This window comes from Phaeoacremonium minimum (assembly GCF_000392275.1).
Source record: "Phaeoacremonium minimum UCRPA7 unplaced genomic scaffold PA7_03_scaffold_290, whole genome shotgun sequence".
Classification (NCBI taxonomy): Eukaryota; Fungi; Ascomycota; class Sordariomycetes; order Togniniales; family Togniniaceae; genus Phaeoacremonium; species Phaeoacremonium minimum.
Genome location: NW_006921195.1, coordinates 904,611 through 931,287, shown reverse-complemented (window position 1 = coordinate 931,287; position 26,677 = coordinate 904,611). Strand labels below are relative to the sequence as shown.

The following is a 26,677-nucleotide window of genomic DNA, read 5'->3' as shown; positions in this document are numbered from 1 at the left end:
CGGGGAAACGCACCACCATCTTGAGGATTATGTCCCTGGATTTATCCGATCACAGCTGGAGATTCTGAAGATGCACCGAAAAGTGCAGGAATCGGAGTCTCAACGAAACCGCAGGATGTACGGTTACGAGTCGTTGTTTCTTTGGAGTATTTGTTTGGGATGGTGAGGAGGGTCTTGGTTGTGGAAGCGACGTACGAGAACAGCCAGTTGGAGGAGTCTCGCCTGGACTTTCAGGCTGGCTGGCTGGCTGCTGGGTCCTGGCACGAGACACTGCACTGAGAGGCACCCGACCCACCCTCAGCTTTCCGGAAGCTGCGACCGCCAAACCGCTCTAATAAGGGAAAGAACTCCACACTAGCCGACCCCGACCCAGGCAACCCACCAACGGTTAGGTTCCTGAGCACGTGCTGAGTCAGGTGTCTGGAGACTCAAAATCAACTCTGGAGGGAAAGACCCTGCCGCCCTTCCGGATAAGCTCCTCGGGGGCGTGTGTTATCAGGAAGGCACGATTCGCCAATCGAGTGGCAGATAATCCGACCGCCTTCCTTGTCGGGGCCAGGCTGCTTTGGGGAAGGGATGGAGGGGTCTAGGTCTCCTCCAGGTTGTTTTGGAGGGGCTCAACCTGCTAAACTGTGCTGAGGCGGCAGCGCTGAGTAGCGGACGAATGTTGAGAAGCTTAGAGGCTGCAGGCATGCAGGCGGGCGCTTGAGGCACTTTTTTTTTCTCTTGGTCGAGACAGCTCCGTGACGACGAGGGAAACATCCACCACAACCACCAATTCCCGCAAGGCCTTTGGTGTTTTTCTGCGCCTCTTCACTTCTCATCTTTTGCACTCTCCTCAACTCTCAATCCTCGACTCGCCTGCAGACCCTTCAACTTATAAAGGTGAGCAAGAAAATCTCCTGCTGGTTTCGTGTTTCGGACGCCCGAGCCGCTGTAGGACCGATTGTCCGTTGGCACCGTCTCAAATCTGGTGATGCCCGCCGTGGAGGGGTAGTCCGTATGCGGCGACTTGGGGATCAGTAGCTTTTTTTTTCTTCCCTCTGCACCTGGACAAGTCGTCTGCTTGCTGCAAATATTTTCGCAACTCCTTGCAGAATTGATTGCATCACCGGCAGCCTCATTCTTTTTAAACCCTCACTGCTTACTCCCGCTCTTATTCCCTCAACCCGTCTGCTCTCTCGGCGATCATAAACACCGAAGAAGCTTGCGCATTTCCCGTCCGCTTTCCTCCAAATCACAACTTCATTCTCAACCCTAGCTAACCTGACGAAGCAAACAAACATCCCTACAGTATCATCATGGCTGCCAACGCCCTCGACCACCTCTCCCTCGGTGGGAGGATCGACTGGCTTGCCCAGCTCGACACCGCCTACCACCCCGAGAAGAACTACCGCCGCACCTCCATCATCTGCACCATCGGCCCCAAGACCAACTCCGTTGAAGCGATCAACCAGCTGCGCCAGGCCGGCCTGAATGTCGTCCGAATGAACTTCTCCCACGGCAGCTACGAGTATCACCAGTCTGTTATTGACAATGCGCGTGCTGCTGAGAAGGCTATGCCCGGCCGCCAGATCGCCATTGCTCTTGATACCAAGGGCCCTGAGATCAGAACCGGAAACACTAAGGGTTCGTGTTGTGCAGGCTGTTTTCTTGTGTGGCACCAATGCTAAAATCATTCTAGGTGATGCCGATATCGAGCTCAAGGCAGGCACTGTCCTGAACATCACCACCGATGAGAAGTACGCTACTTCTTGCGACACGGAGAACATGTGAGTATCCTACCTTTGGCGCTTCTAGGCGAAGGCTTCTGACCGTCAACTCTTCAGGTATGTCGACTACAAGAACATTACCAAGGTCATCGAGAAGGGCCGTGTGATCTACGTCGACGATGGTGTCCTTGCATTCGATGTCCTCGAAATCACTGACGACAAGACCGTCAAGGTCCGAGCTCGCAACAACGGATTCATTTCCTCCAAGAAGGGTGTCAACCTGCCCAACACCGATGTCGATCTGCCCGCATTGTCTGAGAAGGATAAGGCTGATCTCCGATTCGGCGTGAAGAACAATGTCGACATGGTGTTTGCGTCTTTCATCCGACGGGGACAGGACATCAAGGACATTCGCGCTGTTCTTGGTGACGATGGCAAGCATATTCAGATCATTGCCAAGGTACATCTTGTGAACATTAATCTCTTTTTGACAAGTTGCTGACTCTCTTCCCACAGATCGAGAACAGACAAGGTCTTAACAACTTCGCTGAGATCCTCCAGGAGACTGACGGTGTCATGGTTGCTCGTGGTGATGTATGTGAACGCCCAAGTAGTTTCAGGGTCGTACTGACATGTTCTGCAGCTCGGAATTGAGATCCCGGCCGCTGAGGTCTTTGCGGCTCAGAAGAAGCTGATTGCCATGTGCAACATGGCTGGAAAGCCCGTTATTTGCGCGACCCAGATGCTTGAGTCTATGATCAAGAACCCCCGACCGACTCGTGCCGAGATCAGCGATGTTGGTAACGCTGTGACTGATGGCGCCGACTGCGTCATGCTTTCTGGTGAGACGGCCAAGGGTAGCTACCCTAACGAGGCCGTTCGGGAGATGTCCGAGACTTGCTTGAAGTCTGAGAATGTCATTCCCTATGTTGCCCACTTCGAGGAGATGTGCAGCCTCGTTAAGCGACCTGTCAGCATTGTCGAGTCCTGCGCCATGTCTGCTGTCCGCGCATCTCTGGATCTGAACGCTGGCGGAATCATTGTTCTGTCTACCTCTGGAGATTCTGCCCGTCTCCTGTCCAAATACAGACCCGTCTGCCCCATTTTCATGGTCACAAGAAACCCCTCTGCTTCCAGGTACGCTCACTTGTACCGGGGCGTTTATCCCTTCCTGTTCCCCGAGGCCAAGCCCGACTTTAGCAAGGTCAACTGGCAGGAGGATGTCGATCGCCGCATCAAGTGGGGTGTGGCAAAGGCCATGGAGCTGGGTGTCCTGTCCAAGGGTGAGTCCGTTGTTGTCGTCCAAGGCTGGAAGGGCGGCATGGGCAACACCAACACTCTGCGTATCGTCAGGGCCGACACTGAGAGCCTGGGCATCGGACAGGCATAAAAGTTTGATAGACGATAACAATGCTGTTATTATTGGCAATGAGAAGATCATATGGCTTCGGCGGCTTTGTAACCCAGCACGGTTAAATGACGGTTTGCGGTGTTTTATGCAGATAGACATAGGCAGTACGAACTTGCATCATCGATATCCTATCTTCACTGGCCTTTAACATGTCATTGCTCCCTTGCCACTTGGCTAACGCCCGATACGGCACTGTACACGGTCTGATGTAGCCTCAAAATTGTACCACTTGCAGTGTCCCCTCATACTCTAACATGTAGGTAGCACTATGGTGTATTTTCCTGGCTTGAGATCTCAATAGAAGCCTCCTTGTACTGCTCCACTAGGTCGCCTAGCCTCTTAGCCTCTGGGTTGTCCGAGACACTTACGATGGTTACAGGCCACTCAGACTGGACCTCTTTAAGGTGCCGGTCCCGTACTTCCCACGAGTCCTCAATCTTCACGTAGTGTTTCAGCGCATCAAAATCTTCCGGACGCAGTCTACCTGCCACGACGTAGAACATTATCTGGCCAAGGTAGAAGCTCTGCCCCTGCTCGAATATACCTTTCGCAAGGAGGACGACCATGGACCGCAGCGCGAGGAAGTCGTTCGGATCCTCCACTTTCGGCATCTCATCGATATCCATGAAGATGTGTGCGGCGAGGAAGCTGAGGAGAAGTGTGTCGAAACACTCGAAGCCGTGGCGTAAGTAATAGGCTCTGAGCAGAGTTTCTAGACATACTTTCAGGTCGGACGTGATTTGATGGGGAGGTTGGTCAAACAGAGTAGATGGATCTTCCAACTCTAGACCGTCTAATGATTCAAGAAGACTGAGCTGCACGCGACAATAGTGCATACTTGAGCAATGAACGAGTTAGTGGAAATTCATGAGAGAACAAGAAAATGGGAAAGAAGTTTCTTACTGTAGTTTCAGCTCTGACGGCAAGACAATTCTTCTCGGAGACAACGATTCTGACAGCCCGATGAACCACTTTTTGAATCTTGAGTAGAAATGCGCAATCTCCGCAGCAGAAAGCTTCTGCGATCCATTCATACTATCAAAGGCTCGTTCGCCGGCTTCGTTCAAGATGACATGGAACTCTGCTTTCGCCTTGAACAGGTCACCTGAGTTGACTAGATATGGAGTGTTGCTCAGCGGGTACTTGAGCCACATCTCGCCGTATCAGCTCGAGTCCTCTGATGGATCTGGCATGGGCATCTCAGGTGGGTTCCTGAGGACTGGTGCACGCCAGAAACCATAGCATATTAGACTGAGTGATTCAAGGTTAGTCTGGTAACTCGATGACTGTTGACTTGTCGCAGCTTACCTCTGGAAAGTAAACAGGGCCCAGGCTGTATGAGCTCGTGCGTTGTGTAGCCTCTCGCTTTTGATGGCATCGTGTTATGTGAATAGCCCAATGTTGTGGGCCATGGCGCATGCTTGGAGGGTATAAGACCAGCCGAGCTTGTCTGCCCCGTTCATGTTATAAACTATATTGAGGATGATGCCCGCTTGCACAGTGGTGAGCTTGTCGTTGTTCTGCTCGTATTCCCAGAGTCGTTTCGCTTCAGCAAGGAATCCATACCCTAAGCTGCGGGTATTCCAGTATTCGACTCGGTCATGAAGACCGCGGTAATATTTCTGTCGAGAATCAGTTCAATGCCCCCATCCATCACGCTCCGGTCTGATGCTTACACAACTAGCAGCTAGAACCGCATTGACAAGGAGGGATGAACACAACCCCTCACGCATCTTTGCCATGTTTTCAAGGAAGTAGTCTTTCTGGAACAAGTGCCACCAGTCGTGATCTTGAAGAATATATGCACTGAGAAGGTTACGCATGAGATCATTGTCGTTGCTGACTGTTGTCCATCTAGCTGGCTCTACCGCACTTAGTCTAGGATCTACAACTTCTGCTGCATGATAACGCTTTGTATACGGTGACAGAGCTGGGGCTGCAGTCGAGGGGGTTGACGGGGAAGACGACTGCGTGGCTGTCGCTTCCTGGCTGTGCTCTTGCCATGCCCACTCGTAGATCATAGAGTTCAGATAATGATTCGTGGAGCGCAGGAGATAGGTCGGCATAACGGAAGAAAGAGGAAACTCATAACGACATCGTGTCTCAGGGACCAATGTAACTTGAAACAGGAGGTCGCCATAGTCGAGGTGGCGAGCAATTGTTTCTAGGTCATCTCCTCTTCTGATCCTCTGCAGGACAGCCTCAACCTCGACCTCAGGCCGGTTTCGTATAGTATCATATATGCGCTTGAAAGCTGTTAAGCGTCCCCTCGTCTCATGGTATTTGCGCGATATTGCCTGTGAGTGCGTCTCACCAGCTGCTGTATCATATTGGCAGTTCGTCTGCCTCGAGACGCACGCAGTGCACTTGGGACGTTCACCGCTGCACTACTGGAGGTTAGACATTGTCAGCTATAAGCTGCTTTGGATAATTTGAGGCGAGATTGGCACATGGCGACGAGTACAGCGAGAATTGAACATGCTGATATCGACCTTATATCTACGTTTGCGGCACGCTTCGCATGCGACAGTGACCGGTGTACGACGTTTTCGAACTGAAAGAGGCTCCGACTGGCGAGAGAGAACACTCTCAGCTGTAACGGCGGTGTTCGAAGGGAGGAGTCGGCGAAGGCCTGTTAGGTTGCTAGAACTTGCGTCCAAAGCCATTGGTCTTGGGAGGCCCTAAGGTTACTGGGCTACTAAAGAGAGAGTTTTGTAAAGCAACTGGTGTGAAATCTGTCTCTGCTGTACAGCTCGAACCTGGGCCCTCACTTGATCGCCTGCTTGAGTTTCACGAGAAAGACCAGTGACGAGCGGACGAAAGCTCCGGTTTACTACGATTGATTGCTCTGCGGCGTTTGTGGAAAGCCACCGCACAACTGATTTGGTGCAAACCGAATGCAAGAAGCAATTGCGTTCTATACGAGGAGCGGGCCTCTTCGGCTTTTTTGATATCTGGTGCATGCACTGTGGTAACATCAATGAGACTAGTTAAATAACATCGCTCAGACAAGAGATAGTAAACATGAAATAGTAAGATGGTTGCCTACCTGCGAGGCAATGACAATAGATCTTGTCTATCACCCATGGCTATAACCAAAGGTCCAGGATGCCGAGCTGCCCGACTTCGAGAAAACTGGCTGAAATGCCTCGAATCATAACAACCGAAACACCGTACATCTTCCGTCACCAGAGACATGTGAGACAATTTCTATTTCACTTTGTGTGGTTGCCTTCGCAAGTCAACATGACTATAGAACAATGATCTATGTGACATAACACGGGTTGTGTCAGTCCGCGATACAAGAATGACATGACACAATGACCGAGAGCAGGTAGAATGAAAGCATATCTTCAATTATCTCCTGTGCATTTCTTCCAGGGCTCTTGAGATGGTTTCACAGATATATTTCCGTTCGTGGATTCTCTTCGTTTGTGAATCCTCGTTCTTCACTCCGGAAGGTAGAAGTTTCCATGGAGCCATGCAATGATATCCATTGTCAAAGGCACCTTCCACCATCCTCTCAAAGATGGCTGACATACCCTCGACGGTATGCATCTTGTCAATCAACCGAATTCTTTCTCTGCTATCCTTCTGCCTTGAAAAATCTAGAATGCGTGCGACCTGCAACAGCAGCACCAATCATTGTCGCATAGGAGGTGCCGGAGAGGGGTTTATCGGTCTCTAAAAGTTTAACGTTCTCTCCAAGAATAGCAAAGCTATTTCGCGCTTTTGATGATGCCGAAGGGTTGAAATTGGAGTTAGCACGGATATTTGCGTCTGTTGAGAACATGCAGAAAAGCTTGAGATCGATATAGAGGCGACCGGGAAAGGCAATGTCCACAACATTTCCATAGTTTGAAGCTGCTGCAAATATCAAGATATTGGCGTTGCGTGCTTCATTAATCGCTTTTCCCAGCTCCTCATTCGGTTCCCTAAACCCAGATGGCATGACGATTATGTCGACATTCCAGTCATCCTTTGCGTGCCTTACAGCCTCAGCCATTAGAATGGGTGTCTTCTCCGTTGCTGTGGAACTCTGAAATACCCTGCCAACGTATATTTGAGCTATGTTGTATATTTTCTGTATAAGTCGAATCGCATTCGTTCCGTGGCCTGTTGTGTCTTGCCAGTCGTCGTTCTCGGGATTGACGAAGTCCTTGTAATCCTTGACTGAATCGCCATGACTATCGCTTACACCTGTATCGAGAATCGCTATTTTGATGGGCTTGTATGTGCTATCTTTGTCCTTGTGTTTGGGCCGTAGTACAAGATTGAGCTTATCCATTTCTGAAAACCAGTCATCAGATGAGCACCCTGAAGCACTAGATTAAGCAGTCAATAGCTGTACTACGAGGAGGGCGAGGACAATATCCATACGTGTGTGACATTACTGATCCAATTCGTTCTTCTGGTGATGGTGTCAGCGAAGGAGACATGCCAGCCCTAGATCTCTGTTAAATAAACGCCGGAATTCAATGGGAACCCAAGCTTACTGCATTCCGTGAAAGAGAGCTGGATGGTAAGTCCAAGCTGGCAGCTGCGGCAGAGGCGATGGACAGAGTGGTTGATGAGTCAAGATTGTCATCGGTAAATTTGAAGCCGAGGCAGGATGTGTCTTTTCATGAAATGCTAATTCGGCCGTCTCTGAAGTCTCAAGTTCAAGTGGACGGATTTGTGAACTGTCTGGATGTCCCCAGGCAGCCATGAACAGCGCCTGGAGTGGCTGCACTACTTTCCTCTTTAGCACGTTCCGAAGGCTCTGTACATCACTCAAAGCGGTATTGAAGTCATCTGGAATCAAACATGCTCCTATGACTTCTCTGAATGCTCCAAAGGTTTCCCTCTCCTCCCATAGGCTATCACTGTTGAACAGTCCCATGGCGGCAATATGGTCGGCATTCACAGTGGGCTCGCCGTTGGTCTCAATGTCTTCGGGTTGCCTATAATCCTCGATCTTGATACCAAGTTCGATCTCGAGAAACATAATACCTAAAGCGAGAACTTTTGGGAAGGGGTGAGTTCTAAAATCATCGTTAACACCCTGGTTTTCCCGAAGACCGTCGAAATGCGTGTTTAGGAAGGGCTCATTAATGTAGATACCCCTTGGGTGCATTGACCGTCTTTCAAACATGAATTGTACGGTTTCTTTCGTCCATTCCCTGCGCATCCACTCAGAGTCGTAGAACTGCCACACCGCTTTAGCCAAATAATACGACAATAGCAGCTTCATCTTTCCGGACAGTTTTGTGTCTTCAAGCAACTTGGCTAAGGACACACTAGAAGAGTCTAGAATAAAATTTTGGGATCTCATACTGGATCCTTCCAGTATGAGGCTGTGGTTCCGGATGGCAAAGTTTAATTGACCCCTTTGCCGATTCGTAATCGTTTTGCAAAAAGTGGCTATCGAAATATGTTTACTGGGAGCAATGCCAGCATCGACGCTTGCCTCACGCTTGAACTTGATCCCTCTTCTTAAATTAGTTTTGCCATGCTCGACCTGATAAATGGGGTTCAACCACTTACCTTGTACGCACAACGCAGATTTTAGCATCCTGCCAATGGCAAGCTTCACTCCCACGATGATGATGTGGATGGGCGAGGAAAAATATTTTGAAATTGACACTATCATCAACTTCATCGGCTGTACAACAAGCTCGTAATTGAAGGATTGCGGTGATTGGCCTTTCGCTATCATCCTGTTGGCACAAACAATGAGATGCAAGACTGGTATACAACGCTCGTAGATAAACTTGATAGTCGCTTTCATCTTCCTGCATATCTGCCGACTCAAGTTCAGAGACATCAGGGCCGCGCTCAACTTTCTTCAGCTTGTCGAATGCCTTGAGAAATTTCAGCAATGCCATACGGTCTTTCTTCCGCCGAGTATTTGATGCGAGTTCTTTTATTGCATTTCTCGCTGAAATCCGCCTTCGTGATAACTGCATGAGCGTCGGATACTGCTTACAGTCGAAAGAATCTCTGTGCGAAGGTAGAGAGCTTGAGCGCGAAGGCCACTGTCGAAGGATATGTTGGTTATCTGGTCTAGTGGCTGTTGCCCGCAACACAAACTCACCTGGCATAGGTTCTCCAAATTATCTAAAAGCTTGACCACCCGGTTCTCCGGAAAGCTTTGATTCATGTCATCATTTCCAAAATGTTCTTGGAGGTTAGCCAGCTCGGCTGTCAGCGGACTGCAAAATGCTCTGATATCGTTTTCTTTGGCTAGGTCTTGTGCGATTTCCCGAAGTTGCTGGACAACCCCACGCGCAAACACCACGGGAGACTGGGGATTTGAGTCCGTCATTGATCGTCTACTGCCAAAGGCTCACATTGATTGGGTCGCCATAGAAGAATTTGCCATCGGACCTAGGAAAAGACGCTGCCATGATCGATTTAACGTAGAGAAGAGGTTAGAAATGGAGTCACAGTCTCCATGGCCTTCAGCTGCGAGGAAGAGGCAGGCAGATCAGTGCGGGGCAAATTGTGCATGATTGGGCTGCACCCCATGTTTGTGTCCAGTCTCTCCTTTGTAATCAACTGCGGAACATTTAGCATAGACAGAAGACCCCTCAATAGAGGGACTGCAATAGAGTCAAAGTCTAGACTACTTGCTAACGCCCTATGCTTGGCTCCTCCCCACTAGATGTATCGATAATAAAGACCTCATCATTCCCCCCGAACTCAACTTTCTCTATACTAACAAAACCCTCTTTGTTAAGAGCATCGTACAGTCGTTGAGCATCCTCCAACTCCTCATCCAAGCCAAAGGTGGCACCGCTGGAAAACGTCTCATGCGACCACTGTCTGTCCAGCAAGCCCTTTGAAACCTTTGCAAGCCGAACTGCCCACACAAAGTCGGTCGTCTTTTGAGCAGTTGCGGTAATGTCTAGCTGTTTGGATCTAGCTACATCGACCCCGAATTCAGCAATCAGAGGGAATTCACTACTACTGTTAGCCACTCTAAGAAATAAATTCTCAAATCACAGAATTTGAGTGGATGGTGTGTTTCGCACATACAGTCCGGGGCCCCCATGTATTGCTCGAGTGTGGCCATTGAATGTCTGCAACTTAGCGCCTCGAGCCACTATAATGCCTGTGATCATGAACATAGAGGACGACTTGAAGAGACCCCGTTGTCTGAGATACCTCGATACATCTTCTTCTTCTATGCTGTCTTCGATGTATTCTCCTGTGGGCTGGAAGATGTATGTCTCAAGTGACTCAAAATCCCAGTAGTTGCTGACGCTGTGCTTGAATGCCACACCGGCTCCGATTTTGACAGTCAAGCCAGCAGCAGCAGCAATGGGCACCCCTGCCCAGCTCGAAGTGGATAGTCCCTTGGCCTCTTTCATCACCCAAGTCAGATCTTCTGCTTTCGAGAGAAATATTGGTGTATCTGGAGGTACATCCAATGGCCCATGAGGATTGATGACATTGTCCAGGTGTTGGAGGTCTGGAATAAGATGCCCAAGACAAATCGGGCCGCTTCCACGAACCTGGCCCGTCCCATTCTGAGGAAAGGTTGGTGGTGGATAGTGAGTCTGTTTGAGGACAAACCAAGCCTTTGACGCCATAATGGCAATAAACAATCTCTGACAGTGAATATCGCGAATCTCAATCTTCCCAGCAATGTATGGATGGGCTTCAATGAATGACCGAGCTCTTCTAGGTGTCGAGCACGCCTGACCAAGGCTGCATGTCACCTAAAGCATACAGGACCAGGCTCGCAAAACGATTGGATATTAATCAGCGAACGAAAAAAGTCCTACTCTTCAAAGCTCTGAAGCACAACATTTGTACCCTTTCCATACACGAGCCCAGAAGTCTAACGAGTCCTCGACGTTTAGAAGGCTGCGGAATTGCCTTGGCAGTATTGACGTACTGACTGCCATTAGCCCGAGTTACCGTTACTTGGTTGTATAATCTTTATTTCAGCGGGGTTGCGAGGGAAACCCCGCCGTCACGATCGTCAGCCGGAGAACTGTTCCTTCGACCGGGGTCCATATCCGGATAGAACGACACAATAATGGACGTCGAAGAGAAAGAGCAGGATGATATACGTAACAGAACTATAGCTTGTGAGATTCTCTTCGACAGATGCTTGTCTAGGTCATTGCGTGCTGGTAGGGATTGGGTTGAAGATCGTCAAGGAGAATTCAACTTGTGGGCTGCAACGTTGAGAGCCAACAGTGTCGGAAGAGCCTCACTCGATTACCGCGTACGGGATAATCCCGATATACGCGAATTGGTTTGCGATCTATTAGCAGGTCTTTCAGAAGCACTGAATAGCTTACTACAAAAAGGTATCGCTGGCCTTCTCCTCGAGCAGCAAAATAACCCAGATCTAATCTTAAACAGCTGGATCTGACTCTGAAGGGTCGAACATAGGATTCATGGAAAAGCCCTCTTCAACTTCAGAAGATGATGACGAGTATCTCTTTTTAGAATTCTCAAGTGATGAAACGGATATAGATGTAATTAATGGCGCATCTGAAGCCAACGATCTCCCCCCAGAACAGATGTTCAACATCAAATTGATTTTGGGACAACTTGTGAGGATTTCAACGGCTATCAGGCGATCTGGTGCAAAGTTTCGATATCGAAAGGCCGATGAATCACTGAAAGAGGACGATTTCATGGACTTCAAGACACACTTGACTGCCGTTATTCTGATGGGAGCAATCAAAACCGGCTCTGAGCAACGACATAATATTAATGAACTGCACCGTTTAGTTACGGATTCGAGGCAGCTGACATCAGTCCAAAAACGACTGATACACGCGAATGTCCTGAGAAGGAATAGAATTATGTTTGCCACTCGATCAGTACATTCAAAGAAGGCAACTAAATCCAAACCGTCGACTACTTCCACGCGTCCGATTGCCGAACCTTCGTCCATCACTTTGCCTGCGCCCGAGTCTCATCGAAAGGCAGATAAGCTGGTAACTCTTACACCCTCAGTGTCAAGTGCCATAGCGCCATCGGTGGCTCACACCGCCACCGAAATAGGTTCGAATATTGACTTGGGCTGTTCCGCTGGGGCTCAGAAATCATCGCCTTCTGTTGTTACCCGAGTTACGCGAACTGGTGCTGTTCTAGACTACCCAAGTTGCCCACGCTTGAATTCCGAAGACTTACTACAGTGTCCTTATTGTGCTGATATATTACCAGCCGATTATTCGAAGAATCCAAACAGATGGAGGTAAAGGTGTTCTGTCGGCCACATAGGAAAATATAAGCTAATAGCAACTGAACAGGGGCCACATTGTGCAGGATATCATCCCATACACGTGTATCTTCGAAGAGTGCGAGACACCAAATCACATGTATCTCACGTCTGATGAACTTCTTAAGCACACTCGTAACGAGCATGGCGTTTCTGGATGGGTTTGCGACCCCTGCGCCTCGAAATCAGCAACGGGTACAGCGCCTTGCTTCCAACGCATAGAGGATTGGGAGGCCCACATGAAGATAGAGCACACTGCTACGTTCAAATTACCTCAGCTTTCATCGCTTGCGAGGTTGAGCCACCGCAAGATCCTCAAACCACTGGGCTGCCCCCTTTGTGGATACGTGACAGAAAACCCTCAATCCACGTTTGATGAGCATATCACACAACATCTACATGAATTCGCATTGAGGTGTCTTCCATGGAGTGCTGGCAGTATTGATGGTGATTCAATCGATGCGAAGTCGGCTCGTGAGTCACATTTGAATGACGACCTTGAGGCGGATGATATTGAAGTGGCACTGCCTGACATTGACCCTACGGACCCAAAATCTCTTCTTCGAGCCATCGAAGATTTCAGATCACCCGAGGGGATACGCACTCCAGATGCGGAGCAGGTATATCGCGCGATTTGGCTTGATAATTGGAAGGAGCAACGGTCGAGATTACTAAAAGTCTTACTTTTGGTTGACTTCGGCGCTTTCACGCGCCATGCTACTATCTTAAGCAAACAACAATCTTTCGCATTTGAAGAACTTCTTATCGATTCTGATTCCACTGCAAAAAATGAAAAACGAAACAAAGGCGGAAAGCTTCGGAATTTCAACAATACTTCCTCGCCGGGGTTTCCTACATCTAAGGATGCATTGCAAGAGAATTTGCTGTCACATGTGATGAGAATTCTATTTCTCTTGCGCCATGCTATGGTAACGTGGTCAAATTCGCCGAGAGACTCTTTTGAGCTCTATCGTGAAGGCAAAAGACTTCTTGAGAGTGAGAAGAGGGAGGCAGATTTCAATAGCATAGACGCACAGCTGATATTGGAGTGGCAGGATTTGGGCCTGGAAGAGGAAAAGGTTTATCGAGGAAACGGCGAAAAAGACGATATGGAAGCCTTAAGCTTGGAACGCTTGAGATTCAAAGCCAGAGTCTTTGGGCATATCAGAGTTCTGCTTCAGGATGAAATGGATGAAATGGAGTCTGCTTGCGGAAATGCTCCGTTAGTGCCTATATCGCAAGGCTCCGGGAACTCTCATCCTATGAAACAAATGCCGGTCGACATTGACACGCTATCCATTGCCAAAGAAGAGCGCCTGAATACTACCAATATTGCTCTTGAAGCAGATGAAGGAGCCGTGGAACCACAACGAATTACTCACCCCGTAGTCATGGCTATTATACATGAAGTGGTGGACTCTGTGTTCGAGTACTTTCCTGCAACTCTCGAAAGTGAGATCACCCGTCGCTTACAACGCGATGGTTCACTTGAAGGAAGCGCAGTTCAAGACTATCTACGAATCTACGATCAGGGTGGCGGTAATGCGGAGAAAATTCTACAAATCGCGAGAGAAGAGCAATTGGAGGAGAGACTGGCCTACTGGCTTGAACTTACCGTGTCGGCACTGGAAACTGATTAAGCTAGTATGTGTCAGGTGTATGTAACAGTTACTGCGTTCCTGGAGGAGCTTGAAGATTCAAAGATAAGAGGCAGCATATTCGTCGCGCTGTTTTAAAGTAACAGTGCGCGCATTTCAACATATTCACCAAGCTGTACGAAATGTCTGAGAACTATTTGCTGTGCACGCCGTTTAGCCTCTTAATACAATGCCGCTGATAGTGACTTCCAGTTCACTCATTAAAAGCTCTTGTCCTATTCGTATCATGCTATTGAGTCCGGATGACATCTCCTCAAATCTCTATATTCATATCGTGGGCCCTATGCATAAACGCTTTGTCTGTAGCGTTATCCCGGCCAATCATCATTTCGTACAATTAGTCCAAAGGACCTTGCCCTCTATATAGAAACGCATCGAGTAGGCGGCCATAATTCAAGTCACTGTTGTCGCATTGTTGCTGTGCGTTAATTTGGGAAGGAGGAGGTCAGCAAAGCGCCTTTTCAATTCATCCGCGCTTTCTACTTTCGTTGTAGCGTGACGGATCTTGTAGCTTGTCATGGTAGAACACAGTGCTTCGCGAAGTGAATGCGTGAGCGCTTCTCGGAGTGCTGTGCGTAACGCCTCATTTTCTTCTTTTAATTTGGCGTCGGTGCTAGTGATTTGTTCAAAAGTTGTGTCTAAAGCCTCGCGATGGCTTGGTTTGGAAGTCTTGGGCGACTGGTTTGTCTCAGTGTGTTGAGTGCTATGTTTTTGCTCTGGTTCAACGCCTATATTGCTGAGATCGGATTCCTCATCGCGGATTTCTGATGCTGATGCGGCCTCCGCTTCTACCAATGACCGCAGCTTCGTCTCTGGATCCTGTTTCACCTCGTCGTGACCCGACTTAGTGCTGGTGTTACGCATGGGCCTTTCTAGTAACGGATAAGAGTGATAATTGCCGTCCTCGTAGTGTCCATCTTCGTGTGTGGCTTGTCGCTGTGTAGGTAGGACTCCGTAGCTCTTAGGAGTAACGGATATTACAGGTCGCGAAGTCGTTGAAGCATATTCAACAAAACTGGGGGCCTTCTGTGGTGGGTTACCCAGGCCCCAAGGCTCGACATAGCTGTCGCGTCGACGCCGTGGCGGACGCGACAGCAATACCGGCTCCGAGACCGTGTCATCGCTCTTCTCGAATCTTCTCGCTAACCGTTCCTTCTCCCGTTTAGCCTCTGCTTTCTTTGATCGCGAGGAACTCTTGAATTCAGGAGACTGCGGAAGAGACCCGCGGATGACTAGAGGCGGCTGCTGGTCGCCAAGCTGCTGCTTAAGCGTGTGGATAGCATCTGCAATTAACATCTTGAGATTCTCGTTATCGTGAGGTGTATTTTGCAACATCTTCATCAACTCCATTTTCTCAAGAAGCCTCTTACTCTCGTCCTCGAGCTGTTCCGTACGGTGAAAAAGCTCACGCCATTGCGCTTGCTTCTCACGCAAGTCCTTACGAGTCTGGCTGAGTTCCGCATCGATCCGCTCTGCCTTTCTTTTATAATGTGATGTCTGCTCTTCCGCACCGTCGAGAGCTTCCCTTAGTGCACGAATTTCGTATCTCTGGGCCTCAATAGTCGTGAATAAATCGGGATCGGGTGTCTTTCTATGGCTAGCCTGATCTACGATGGAACCGATGACTGAGTCGGTTTCGCCGCTCCTGTGTCTCCTGCCAACGTCGCCAACAAAACTGACAGTTTTAGCCGACGCTGGCTTGTCTGGTATATGTTGTGAAGAGAGGGGGACCGGGGGAGGAGCGGGGGTGAGGTTGCTATCGGGACGGGCTGGTCTTCCGTGGCTGGCCTCGTGTCCGGCGGATTCAATACCCGAGTCGCTCCCACCGCTCCCATCGCTATTGCCGCCGAACCTGACGGTCCTAGCTCCGGACATCCCGCTTGACTTCTGCTTTGAGTAGAACGGCACCAGGGGATGGGCTGGTGTAGCTCAAAGTTTCGTGAAGTGTCATGCGTTGGAGTGGCTGAACCGAAAACGATGCGAGGGGCAATCAAGAAGGTTGATAACATGCGGCGTTCTTTGGACGGATGATTCCGCGTGTGATAGGGCCAATCAAACAAGCATAGGATCTCTTTCTGTGCAACCTCAAGTTCGCATCAGCGGCTGAAAAGCCCAAATGTTTTAACTCCTAAGTACAGTCAGTTGACTCTGGCCAATTGGAATCGTCTCCCTTCTCAGAACATGCACAGTAGCGAGACTGCGAAGACGGCCATGTATGGATTTCTGAGCTACATGCCTATCTATCTCCAAGAAACTTTGGCTCGACGAGGGAGAGGTACTTTGTTCCGCCTCCTCAAGTAGAATCACACTGTCTAGCGCTACTACATAAGGGAGTCGGGTGTAATAGGAATCCGATAGTGCGGGGTGAGGCGGGTGATCGGCGTGGAGGAGGTGGACCTAAGCACTAAGTTGGTTTTGATAGCTGTCAACGGGACTGCCCAGGTGTGGTGAAGTGAGGGGACTGAGGGGGAGCAGAAGGACCTGAAGTGGAGTGAGAAGAGTATGGCAACGGACACGAGTTACTGTCTCTGTTGTGTTGCTGATAACGTTAAATGACTTCTGGATGTAATCCTTTGCTCGTGTATCTTCCCATACATAGTCACAGCCTCTTGACTTGAGGAATAGACAGACTATCACACTTAGCTTCCCTGCTTCAAGATGCCCGCTGTGATTGCTTCATCTCAGCTTGTGGAGCTGCTGAGCCGTTCGCGTGGTAGTAGGGATGGCACGGCACGATGGTGGATCGATTGATTGGTTTCAGGGAGCCGGGCTCGGTGCGAGGTTGCGAGGGTGGTGGTCTTCTGTCACCGCTTGTGCCCGACTTATGCAACTCTCTCTAAGCCGTTTTCGAGTTAATCTTCCGTTTGGACACCAAATTTGATTGCCGGCCGCCAGAGTTATGCAGGCTTTCCTGCTCTCTGGTGCTTCCGGTGCAAGGAGGATCGCAAAAGTCCCCATTAAGCCCGGTACCGCCGCTGGGACAACACGCGCCGATGCGACGGGGGGTTATTTCGAGGTTAACTCAATGTGACGCCTTAAGATCGTCGCTGTTTTTCCTTTTCGAATTGCCATGGAAGCTTTTTCTACAAGGCTCCCCGCCAGTTTGAAGGCTCAAGAATTGAGGGTGTTGATAACCCTGCTCTCTCCACAGTCTTGATCTTGCGGCTCCTGTCGTTGTCCACCCTTAAGTGTCCTCGGCGCATAGTGTCACGAAGTTTTCAGTGTCTCTGTGCGTGCAGTGTCCTTCGAATCATTGTGTGTCTTGGCTAATCAACCCAGTTCCCTCAGCCTGGGCCGATCTGCACAAGTCCTCCCGCTCGCCAAGCTGCGGTGGCTGCTGTTAAGGTTTCTCACAGTCTGGTTGTGTACCGCATAACTGTTGTGCCTGGGCCAACGGTTCTCGACCACTTGAGAGGTAACTCATCTTGTAAGCACTCAATCGCAAAGAAAATAGATACTCGGTTCCATGCCTTGCCACGTCGATCCGGGGCCAATTGGTCACTGGCACCGAATAGCATGGCTAACAGGAAGCGCAGGATCGCAGCGGCCGCCACCCGCGCCTCCAGATGGCCGCCCACGAGGCGCCGGCTGAGGTGCCTGTGCATCACACAGACAGTGCGGATGACTCGACCCGCAATAACGATGAGGAAATCGAGCGCCAGCAGAAGATCGAGGAAGCCATAGACGAAGGCCACGACGCGGACATACCTTCAAATCTTGGCTATGTACTCGACGACGCAGGCGAATTGAAGCGCCAGAAGTCAATCGCGGAGCGAAGGCGGAACTCTCTTGCGAGGAAAAGGAGTCGCGTATCAGAAGACGTAGAAAAGGAAGCGGGCAAGGAACCGGAAAAAGAGGAGGAAGCGACCACTTCAGACGACGAAGCCAATGTCGTGTGGTGGGATGGCGACGATGATCCAGCCAATCCTTATAACTGGCCAGAGTGGCAGAAGTATGTGAATTGCGGCATGATCAGCTTCTTGACCTTTATCACTCCTCTTGCTTCTTGTAAGTTGTTAACCTACCACACGACCACCTTGAGCATATATTCCTCGTTTATTGACTTTTGGTGAAGCAATTTTCGCACCTGGCGTTCCGCAACTTATGGTTGAATTTAAGAGCTCGAGCACCGAGCTGGCTGCCTTTGTTGTATCAGTCTATGTCCTTGGCGTATGTTGAATTTTTCGTGGCTTTATCGTGATCATCAAATACTGACGGGGAAATAGTTTGCTTTTGGACCGTTGCTAATGGCGCCGCTTTCTGAGATCTATGGCCGTACGATCATCTATCATATCTGCAACATTGGCTTCATCAGCTTCTGTGTTGGTTGCGCCCTAGCCCCGAGCTTGAATGCCCTTATCGTCTTCCGTTTCTTTGCTGGTATCTTTGGATCTACGCCTATCACAAACGGCGGCGGCTCAATCGCCGACATGATCAAGCAAGAGAAGCGCGGTGCGGCGATGGCTATCTTCAGCATTGGACCGCTCCTTGGACCTATTATCGGTCCTGTTGCTGGAGGGTTTTTATCTGATGCGAAAGGCTGGCGGTGGGTCTTCTGGCTTCTCGTCATTATTGGAGGGTTTGTCAGCGTCATGATGTTTTTCTTTGTCCGGGAGACATATGCGCCCATCCTCCTCCAGCGGAAAGTCAACAAGCTTCGCAAGGAGACCGGCAACAATTTATTACGATCCAAGCTCGACGCTGGTCTTAGTCCGGGGGATTACTTCAAGCGCGGAATTGTACGGCCTCTAAAGATGTTGGCTAGGAGTCCGATTGTCATGATATTCGCTCTATATATGGCTGTTGTCTACGGTTACCTCTACCTGCTCTTCACTTCCATCACCGAGGTCTTCCAAGAGTACTACCACTTTTCCACTAGCACTGTTGGACTTGTCTTTCTCGGCCTGGGAATTGGATCGATGGTCGGCCTTGTCTTCTTCAGCGCTTCATCTGATCGCAATATCAAGAAGCGTGCCGAGAAGGAAGGCCAGGGAATGAAGCCTGAGTACCGTCTACAGCCACTACCGATTGGCGCCCTACTTTTGCCAGTCGGTTTCTTCATCTACGGATGGACGGCTGAGTATCATGTGCACTGGATTGTGCCCATTCTCGGAACCGTGATAATCGGCGTTGCAAATCTGATCATCTTCATGGCACTCCAGATGTATCTCGTCGACGCTTTTACTATCTATGCTGCCAGCTCCCTCGCCGCGAATACGGTCGTGAGATCAATTGCTGGTGCGGTGTTGCCACTGTGCGGTCTGCGGATGTATGACACACTCGGCATGGGCTGGGGAAACAGCTTGCTAGGATTCATTGCTGCCGCGATGATTCCTGTACCCTTTCTCATTCTCAAATGGGGCGAGTACCTGAGAAAGAAGTTCGACCTGAAGAACTTGTAGTTGTGAATACACTAGTACCGTCGTAGAGATGTTTGTTGCGCATTTTATATGGCATTTTGCATGGGATATCGGCTGCAACGCTTCTGGATTTACTGTTCATGGAATTGAGATTTCTCATATACAGATGTAGATAAGGTTTATATTACGCATCAAAAGTTGCCCTATAGATATGGCTAAGATATATATATCAGTTGTAAACTTTGATCGTAGACTTTGGAGGTGCCCTCGCTAAGTGAAACAGGACGGGACCGATTTATCTTACAGCATCGAGCAGTCTTCGGACAGGATAATCTCTTGTTGAAAGAGAATAGCTGAACGAACCGTTGTTGGAAGAGTCCTGACACTCAAGAAACCATGTTCGAGAGGTGAGAGATGCTATTCTTGAACCCTCCCTCATGATCTCTTCTTCCTATCTGATGACTTACCCTTGTCTGTCTTCTCTTCCTTTGAAGTTTTAGACTTGCCTGTCGATTCCTTCTTTGCTTTCTTCCCCTTGCGCTTCTTTTTCTTCTTTTCGTCTTCAGACTCCTCTGACTCTGTGTCTGATCCATTGTTGTCGCTACCATCTTCGGCTTCTGACTCAGTATCAGAAGAGATATCCGACTCGGAGCCGGAGGTTGTTTCGTCACTGTCATCGTAGTCTACAATACCGTCGAAGCCTTTAATCTTGACATCCGACTCAAAGGCATAATCAGTGCGGATCATATCACGCTTCGCAGTTTTCTCCTCGTCCGCACCGTGCGTCTCCCGGAGATACTCGTTGAACTGAATCGAGGCCTTGGCAATGATCTTGAAGTATTTGACGTCCATGACGGGTGGCTTAATAGACGTCTCCCCGCCTTTGGCCTCCTTGCGCGACTTGAACTCTCCGAGTGCCACTGCCGTCTGGAATGCGTTGCGGATCTGTCGGCCGTTCCATTGGAGTGCGCGCCAGTATTTCTTGGCCCAAGCCAGGATCTTTTTCTTGTTGAACTTCACTTCGAGACGACCATTCTTTATGCGCTCCTCGTTAATGGTCTTCATACGGTCCAAATTCTTCTTCCAGATCTTGATTGTTTGCTCCTCGTCGAGCTTGGGGTAATAGAGTGTCAAATGCAGTCGTGAACGGAATGCGTCGTCGATAGTGCCGACTCGATTCGTCGTGAGGAAGAGGATACCGGAGTAGTATTCGAGGATGCGTAGGAAGACTGATATAGGTTAGCACCACTTCTCAAAATGCGGCATCTTTATTGAAAGTTTGACGAGTCATACCTGATACTAAGCCATTCCTCTTAATATCTTCTTTCTACGCGAGATCAGTATCAATGATATTTTAGGTGAAGTAGCCAAACATACGTTGCGCTTCGCAAGGAAGACATCAGCTTCATCAAGCAAAAGTACACATCCCCATTTGTGTGCTAGCTTGAAGTGCTTCTCCATATTGTCTTCGACATCTTCAGGCACATAACCAATATCACCTGAAGGAGTTAGTCGTACTCTTTCCCGGATGTCATTCGAAAGAACTACTCACCACATGTGATTGGATACAATGGCCGTTCAGTGTAAGTGGCGACACACTCTATTATGATCAGCAAAACTTTTAACAACCTCCGCACATCGCTATGATGAACATACCAGCAGTAGACGTCTTTCCTACGCCTGGTGCACCATGAAGTAGAATGATACAGCCCTTGCCTACACCGATGTGTTAGTCCCGGACCGGAAATAACAATAGCTTGGACCGCTTGCCTTTTCCCCGGACCAGATCCATCTCAATTCTGTCAATCGCATGGCCCGACGTAGACCTTGTGCCTTTTGCATGTGTCTCAACCATTGCTTGAACCATTTTGCGATGCCCAGGAGGCAGCACGAGATCATTCCAGTTGTCTTCCCGTTTCACCTCGTCTAGCATATTGAGGTCCAGTCGAACTTTGAGAGAGTTAGTAATGGTGCTGTGCGCTTTCGACAGGACAAACTTACCCCATTTCCTATTTCTGAGAGCAAATCCCGGAACGACGCCAGGTAGAATACGGATGAGATCCTTTTCTTCCATATATTGCTTAAATTTCCTCATGCCATCATTCTGGTCTGACTTTTCGATTTCGTACTCCTCTAGGAGAAGCTTCATGTTCGACTCCACTTTATCTCGATGCTTCTTTTGCTGGTCAGCATACTGATCCCAAGTGCAATCGGTGCTATGGCACCAAAGAATTGCACATGAGCATCGATACATTTCGATGACTTGGCGCTCTCTGATGTTCTGCCAATAACTAGTCAAGGAGGAGAATTTCGGCACGACTTCGTCTGGCTCAGGGAACTGTTGCTTGTATTCTTGGTATGCCAGTTTGAAGTCGACGATGACCGCACTGCTGATCTGTTGCAACAATTAGTATGGATCCAAAGAAAACTTTCGGGAGCGACAAGGCATACCTCTTCTCGACTCTCTCCAATTGTCAAGCCTTCGTATGACATATGAGATACCGTTGTAAGATCAATAAACTTCCGGCCTCTTTCGAGCAACTTGTCCTTTTTGTTTCCCTCCCCTTGATGTTCTGGGGGCTTGAGTCCCATTGCCGGTGTCGTCATAAAATGATACGGATATGCTTCGAGACTCCTGATGTCAACATCGCCGTCATGCGGCTTGAACACAAAGATCTCTGTGACAGTCCCGTATTTGCTCCCATCAAAGTCAATGTAAAAGCAATATACATATAATGGACTGTACTTTCTCTTCATTTTCATTGGCCCTGAGTCTTCAGTTGTCGTTCGCAGGAGCGCAGGACTCATCATTCGAACTCTCTTGTTATTCCAGGCCATTTTTCTCAGAAGGGCTTCGTTCATTTCTTCATCCGGATCCTTCGTTTTAGGTGCCAAGCTTTTCTGTAAAGGTATTCCACCAGCCGTCGCAATTACGCGATACGCCTGCGGAACATCTCGCCTTTTCTTTATGTGAATGTCGCCGACGTCGTTCTCTAAGACCTGCCCGCCTTCTTGGAAATGCGAGTAAACTGTGTCGCCGGATTCGAACAACATCCACAGGTTCTCAAATGCTACCTTCTCCTCCCTACCAGTTTTGAATCGCTCTAGAAGATCAAGCGCTTTCTTGAGATACTTCTCGATCCATTGGATGAGGATACGGAAATGCTCTATGGCTTCTTTGCGGTCGAATGGCTCGATATCCTGCTCATTCTCTTCTGGAGGAAATGGTAGTGCATCGCCCTCAGTGGGTTGCTCTTCTGCTTCTTTATCGTCTTCTTTCTTTTCAACACTTTCAACAGATGTAGGTACTGCAGATTGCGGCTCGTCTTCATCGGTCCTAATAGAGACGTTAGCTACCATGCCCTGTACTTCAAATCCGAAACGAGACGTACTCAAACATTCCTTCGAGTTTAACCAGTTGCTCTCTAAGTGGTTGCAAGTTCCTTAGAAGAGGTCGAAAGGGTTTCGAGAACCGGACTAGGTTGTTACTGTCGACGTCGAGATCAAGCTGTTTGGAGAAGAAGGTAGAAATGGGCTCGGATGTAACCCCAATGGCAAGAGGATCGATATGCTTTGGATTTGGTGTCTCTCCTTCAGTGAGCGTTGGGGGTTTCTCAGCGACGTCCTCGGCCCAATTGTAAAGAACTCGAATGAGAACCTTCGGATCCTCATTGCATTGATATGTGCCTTTCTTCCGGATATTCCCCCAGACGTATCCGCCCTCGGCGTCAAATTCATTGTCAGCCTGGAAGAACTTCGTTTCAAGGGCCACATCTGCCCATCTTTCGCCGGAGGCAGCTTCGGTGTCCTCAGCATCAGCAGGCTTAGCCTCATCGGTAGTCTCTTCAGCAACTGTTGACCCTTGCTCATTTGGCTGATCTTCTTCCTCTGGAGCTGGACCATCAGCCTTGCCAACTTTGTTTTCCAGCTGCTCAATACGCTCTTCTAGAAGCCGAACATAATCTACGAAGCTCCTTACTAGCCGAGAGCTCTTTTCTTTCTTGGGTTTCTTTGACTTCTCATCCTGCCGCTGTAGTTTCATGACATATGCTTCGTATAGGCCCTTAGAATCAAGCTGGCTAGCTATGTCCTTCGTCGTGTAATCATTGTAATATGGGTTAGCCTCGGACTCCTCTGAGGTGTCCGAGTCGTCTGCATTCTCTGATTCGGCCTGGCGCGATCTCCTGCTCTTTTGACTCCCAGCGTCCGAAGGCGCAGGCTCCGCAGACTTTTCATTTAGTTCAGCATCTTTTTGTGGCGCTTCCTGTACCGTATCTTGCTTTTGTTCTTTGGCATCCGACGTTCCGCCCGTATCAGGTAGGTCAGATGATTGCGATGATGGCGCTTGACTCGACGCGTCAAAGAGAGAGCTGTCTGCCGTGCTCGTTGATCGTGTAAGAGATGCGCCTTCGGAGTTCTGCCCCGGGACCTTCAGAGACTGATCGTCAGTCTCTTGAGATTCCATACTCGCAGTTAATGCTTTCGAGCTAATTTAGTGCTATCGTATCCAATACTCCTGTGAAAGTCAAAAGTCTCCGGGCTTCAATTCTTGGGAAGCGGACTTGGTGGGCTTCCAATGTTTGACGTGTTACTTTGTTGTGGCGGAACCAGCAGTATACACTCGTAGATGACAGCCGTGCAGATACTGACTTAGAAGCAAACGAGTCTGAAGACAAAAGTCTGAAAGTAGTCGGAGCTTCACGAGCCTCATATGAGGCGGGCAGGGGAAGCTTAAAGGATACACATCCCTGCATACACTTATGTGCTCGTCTTTTAGCCCCCACAACACCCTCGAGAAGTGGTGGTTGGGCATGCAGCTTCCCAATGTAGCTCAAGCTTGTGTGAGGCGGGAAGTTTCGACCATGAGTGGATTGCGTCTTTACTCTCTCCAAGGTCTTTGGGTAGGCTAGGAATTGATATTGTTCTATCTACTGTTTCTTCGTAGGACTTCTGCAAATTCGCTTGAGTCCAGACACCTTTCTCTAGCTCAAGTTTGTTGAGGCGGCGAAAGTTGGGGGCCGCGCCAAAGAGTACTGGTATTACTGGATCCAGCGGCTGGCGAAACATTGGCTTTTCAGCTCATGCACACAGAAACCAGGGGATGCCTCCTGGGACCCAGCGGACACCGAGAAGCAGCCAATGAACAGAAATTTCCTCTCGCGGTCCTACCCCCTACGTGGCAGACATTCCGCCTATGGTGTGGTATCGCAAAGGACGATCGCCGGCAAGATTATTTGAGGGGCCTATGAATGCACGCTCTTATGGGGGCCTGTGGCTGTGTTGCACATGCAACATGAACCACCCCGCCTAGGTTCAGAGCCTTGCGCATTCAATTTGCTCGAAATCAAGTGTTTTGAGAGATAAGTTAGTATTGCAAGGTCAGGAGCAAAGCTCTTGCAACCTCAAGTTCGCAGACAACGTCCGCACTAGAGACAATAATGGCACAACAACCGCAGCAATGGACTGTGGTACGCGCAAGAACATTGCCGAATATGGCAGCAGGCTTCGTCGAGACACGTGCTGGGCAAGATGTTGTTCGCCAGGTCGTGACAGTTGGTGAAAGCAGCACTACTCCCAGACCGCGGTTCCTGATTGAGAGAGATGCCTTTGTGGCGAAAAGTGAAGTGACAAAGTAAGAATCGTGTAACTTCACAGAAGATCTAGAGATTGACGGGTCATCAGAGAGGTGGACCCGTATAAGCCGTCCGCCGAACAAATGGATCGTTTTCAGAAGGTGCTCAAGAGCTTTTGCACGATTCTTAAAAAGCGAAAGCTCGACCAGAAACTCGGCATCAAACTCAAGGACCCAAAAGATTATAAACTTACAGATGTGGTGTTGGTGGCCCAAAAAATCAAAGAAAGGAACGAGAATTCGGAAAAGGCGCGCTCAAGCATGCGAGTAATCCGCAAGTGTTTCAAGGCCGCGAGAAAACATCGGAGTACAATTCTTGCCTTTGTGCCAAATGATAGTTACGGATTTGTCATCTCAGGAGGGTTGACGATGATCCTTGCAGTACGCATACCAGCAAAAGAGGCCATGGAGCTATGCCAGCTGACCTGAAGCTTTCGAACAGGGCATAGAAGACTATGAAAAGCTTCAGAGCGATATTCACACAGCACTACTCGAGATACCGAGAAAACTAGACGCTGTACAAAGACTGTCTGACGTTCACATGGAATCAGCGAGGCTCCACGAATATGCAGATGCTGTGTTGGTCTCCATATTTGTTGTCCTAGAGCGCATCATTGATAGATTATCTATGAGTTTCAGTGGTGAGTGAGCTTCGTCACAATACGTTATTGCGATGATGGAGTGCGAGTAGCTGATGCGGTGGTGTTGAAGAAAAACTAGTGTCTAAGGTAAAGGGGCACGGCGATGATATCAGAGAAGCCCTCGACACACTAGACAGTGATATAAAAGCATTCCAAGAAGAGGTGAACGTTTGTGCTGATGAACGAATGGGAAGAATGGAACGGCGCACAAGCACAATCGACAGGAATGTTTTGAGGGTTAACTTGGTGGCCGACGACATCAAAGAAGAACTAGAGAGTATGTTTAGCTCTCCCCGATCAAGATTACTACTCACAACGTACTAGAAATGAAAGAAGACCACGCAAGCTTGAAAATTATACTGCAAAATCAACAAAAATATCTGGAGGGACAAGAACAAACGTTTCACGAACGCGTCCAAGCCGAAGTATGGAACAGGCTTTATCGTTTCCTCGCTAGCGACCCCGATTTCAATCCAGTGGATGGCACATGTAAGCATCGTTCTTTATCCTGGAATTTTTCGATGGCTAATTGACTCAGTTGATCAAGAGAGAGCTAGAGAATATGCCAGATCTATTCTTTCCTCAGATCAAAAAAGAATCGGAGGTATCCCGAATGCTGTCGCAAATTTCGCCGACAAAAACCAGAAATTAGTTGACCGGTGGTTCAGCCAGCTAGGTTCTTTCGACACTGATCCATCAAACGACATCACAGAGTGTATCAATAGCATTGAGACAATAGGTATGAGGGAAAAGGACAAGATTCAATGGATGATGAACTCGGGTGAGATATATGAGTGGCTAAGCACCAGCAAGTCATGTACTCTTGAGGTCACTGCCGAAACAGCTCCAGAAAACATCATGAACTCAATCACAATTACATCTGCTCTACTGTGCAAGACTCTCGTTAGCGCAACAAGCTTCCCGGTTTTAGCTTTCTTCTGCGGAATCAGAACAAACGATGCACCTTCAGAACAGGCAAACTCCCGGGCAATGCTTAAAAGTCTAAATGGGCAGCTCCTCCGGTTCATACAGAA

At 49.0% G+C, this 26,677-nt stretch overlaps 4 protein-coding genes across 4 annotated transcripts; 2 read left to right on the top strand and 2 right to left on the bottom strand.

Moving 5' to 3' along the window:
* Positions 1 to 1,301: 1,301 nt before the first annotated feature.
* On the top strand, positions 1,302 to 3,102 carry UCRPA7_3816 (putative pyruvate kinase protein; the record flags this gene model as incomplete). Its single annotated transcript, XM_007916269.1, has 5 exons — positions 1,302 to 1,629; positions 1,685 to 1,772; positions 1,830 to 2,172; positions 2,229 to 2,306; positions 2,356 to 3,102. 5 exons carry the CDS (start codon positions 1,302 to 1,304, stop codon positions 3,100 to 3,102), a joined length of 1,584 nt encoding a protein of 527 aa, XP_007914460.1.
* A 287-nt stretch (positions 3,103 to 3,389) lies between these two features.
* Positions 3,390 to 3,959, bottom strand: UCRPA7_3815 (putative c6 transcription protein; the record flags this gene model as incomplete). The annotated part of the gene is made up of 1 exon (XM_007916286.1): positions 3,390 to 3,959. One exon carries the CDS (start codon positions 3,957 to 3,959, stop codon positions 3,390 to 3,392), a length of 570 nt encoding a protein of 189 aa, XP_007914477.1.
* Positions 3,960 to 17,576: 13,617 nt separating this feature from the next.
* UCRPA7_3814 (putative cycloheximide resistance protein) lies at positions 17,577 to 19,412 on the top strand (the record flags this gene model as incomplete). The annotated part of the gene is made up of 3 exons (XM_007916199.1): positions 17,577 to 18,018; positions 18,086 to 18,180; positions 18,237 to 19,412. The coding sequence occupies 3 exons, from the start codon at positions 17,577 to 17,579 to the stop codon at positions 19,410 to 19,412; spliced, it is 1,713 nt and encodes a 570-aa protein (XP_007914390.1).
* Positions 19,413 to 19,805: 393 nt separating this feature from the next.
* On the bottom strand, positions 19,806 to 23,835 carry UCRPA7_3813 (putative atpase aaa+ type core protein; the record flags this gene model as incomplete). The annotated part of the gene is made up of 8 exons (XM_007916392.1): positions 19,806 to 20,599; positions 20,664 to 20,697; positions 20,748 to 20,869; positions 20,923 to 20,970; positions 21,027 to 21,086; positions 21,372 to 21,765; positions 22,305 to 22,707; positions 22,763 to 23,835. The coding sequence occupies 8 exons, from the start codon at positions 23,833 to 23,835 to the stop codon at positions 19,806 to 19,808; spliced, it is 2,928 nt and encodes a 975-aa protein (XP_007914583.1).
* Between the last annotated feature and the right edge of the window lie 2,842 nt (positions 23,836 to 26,677).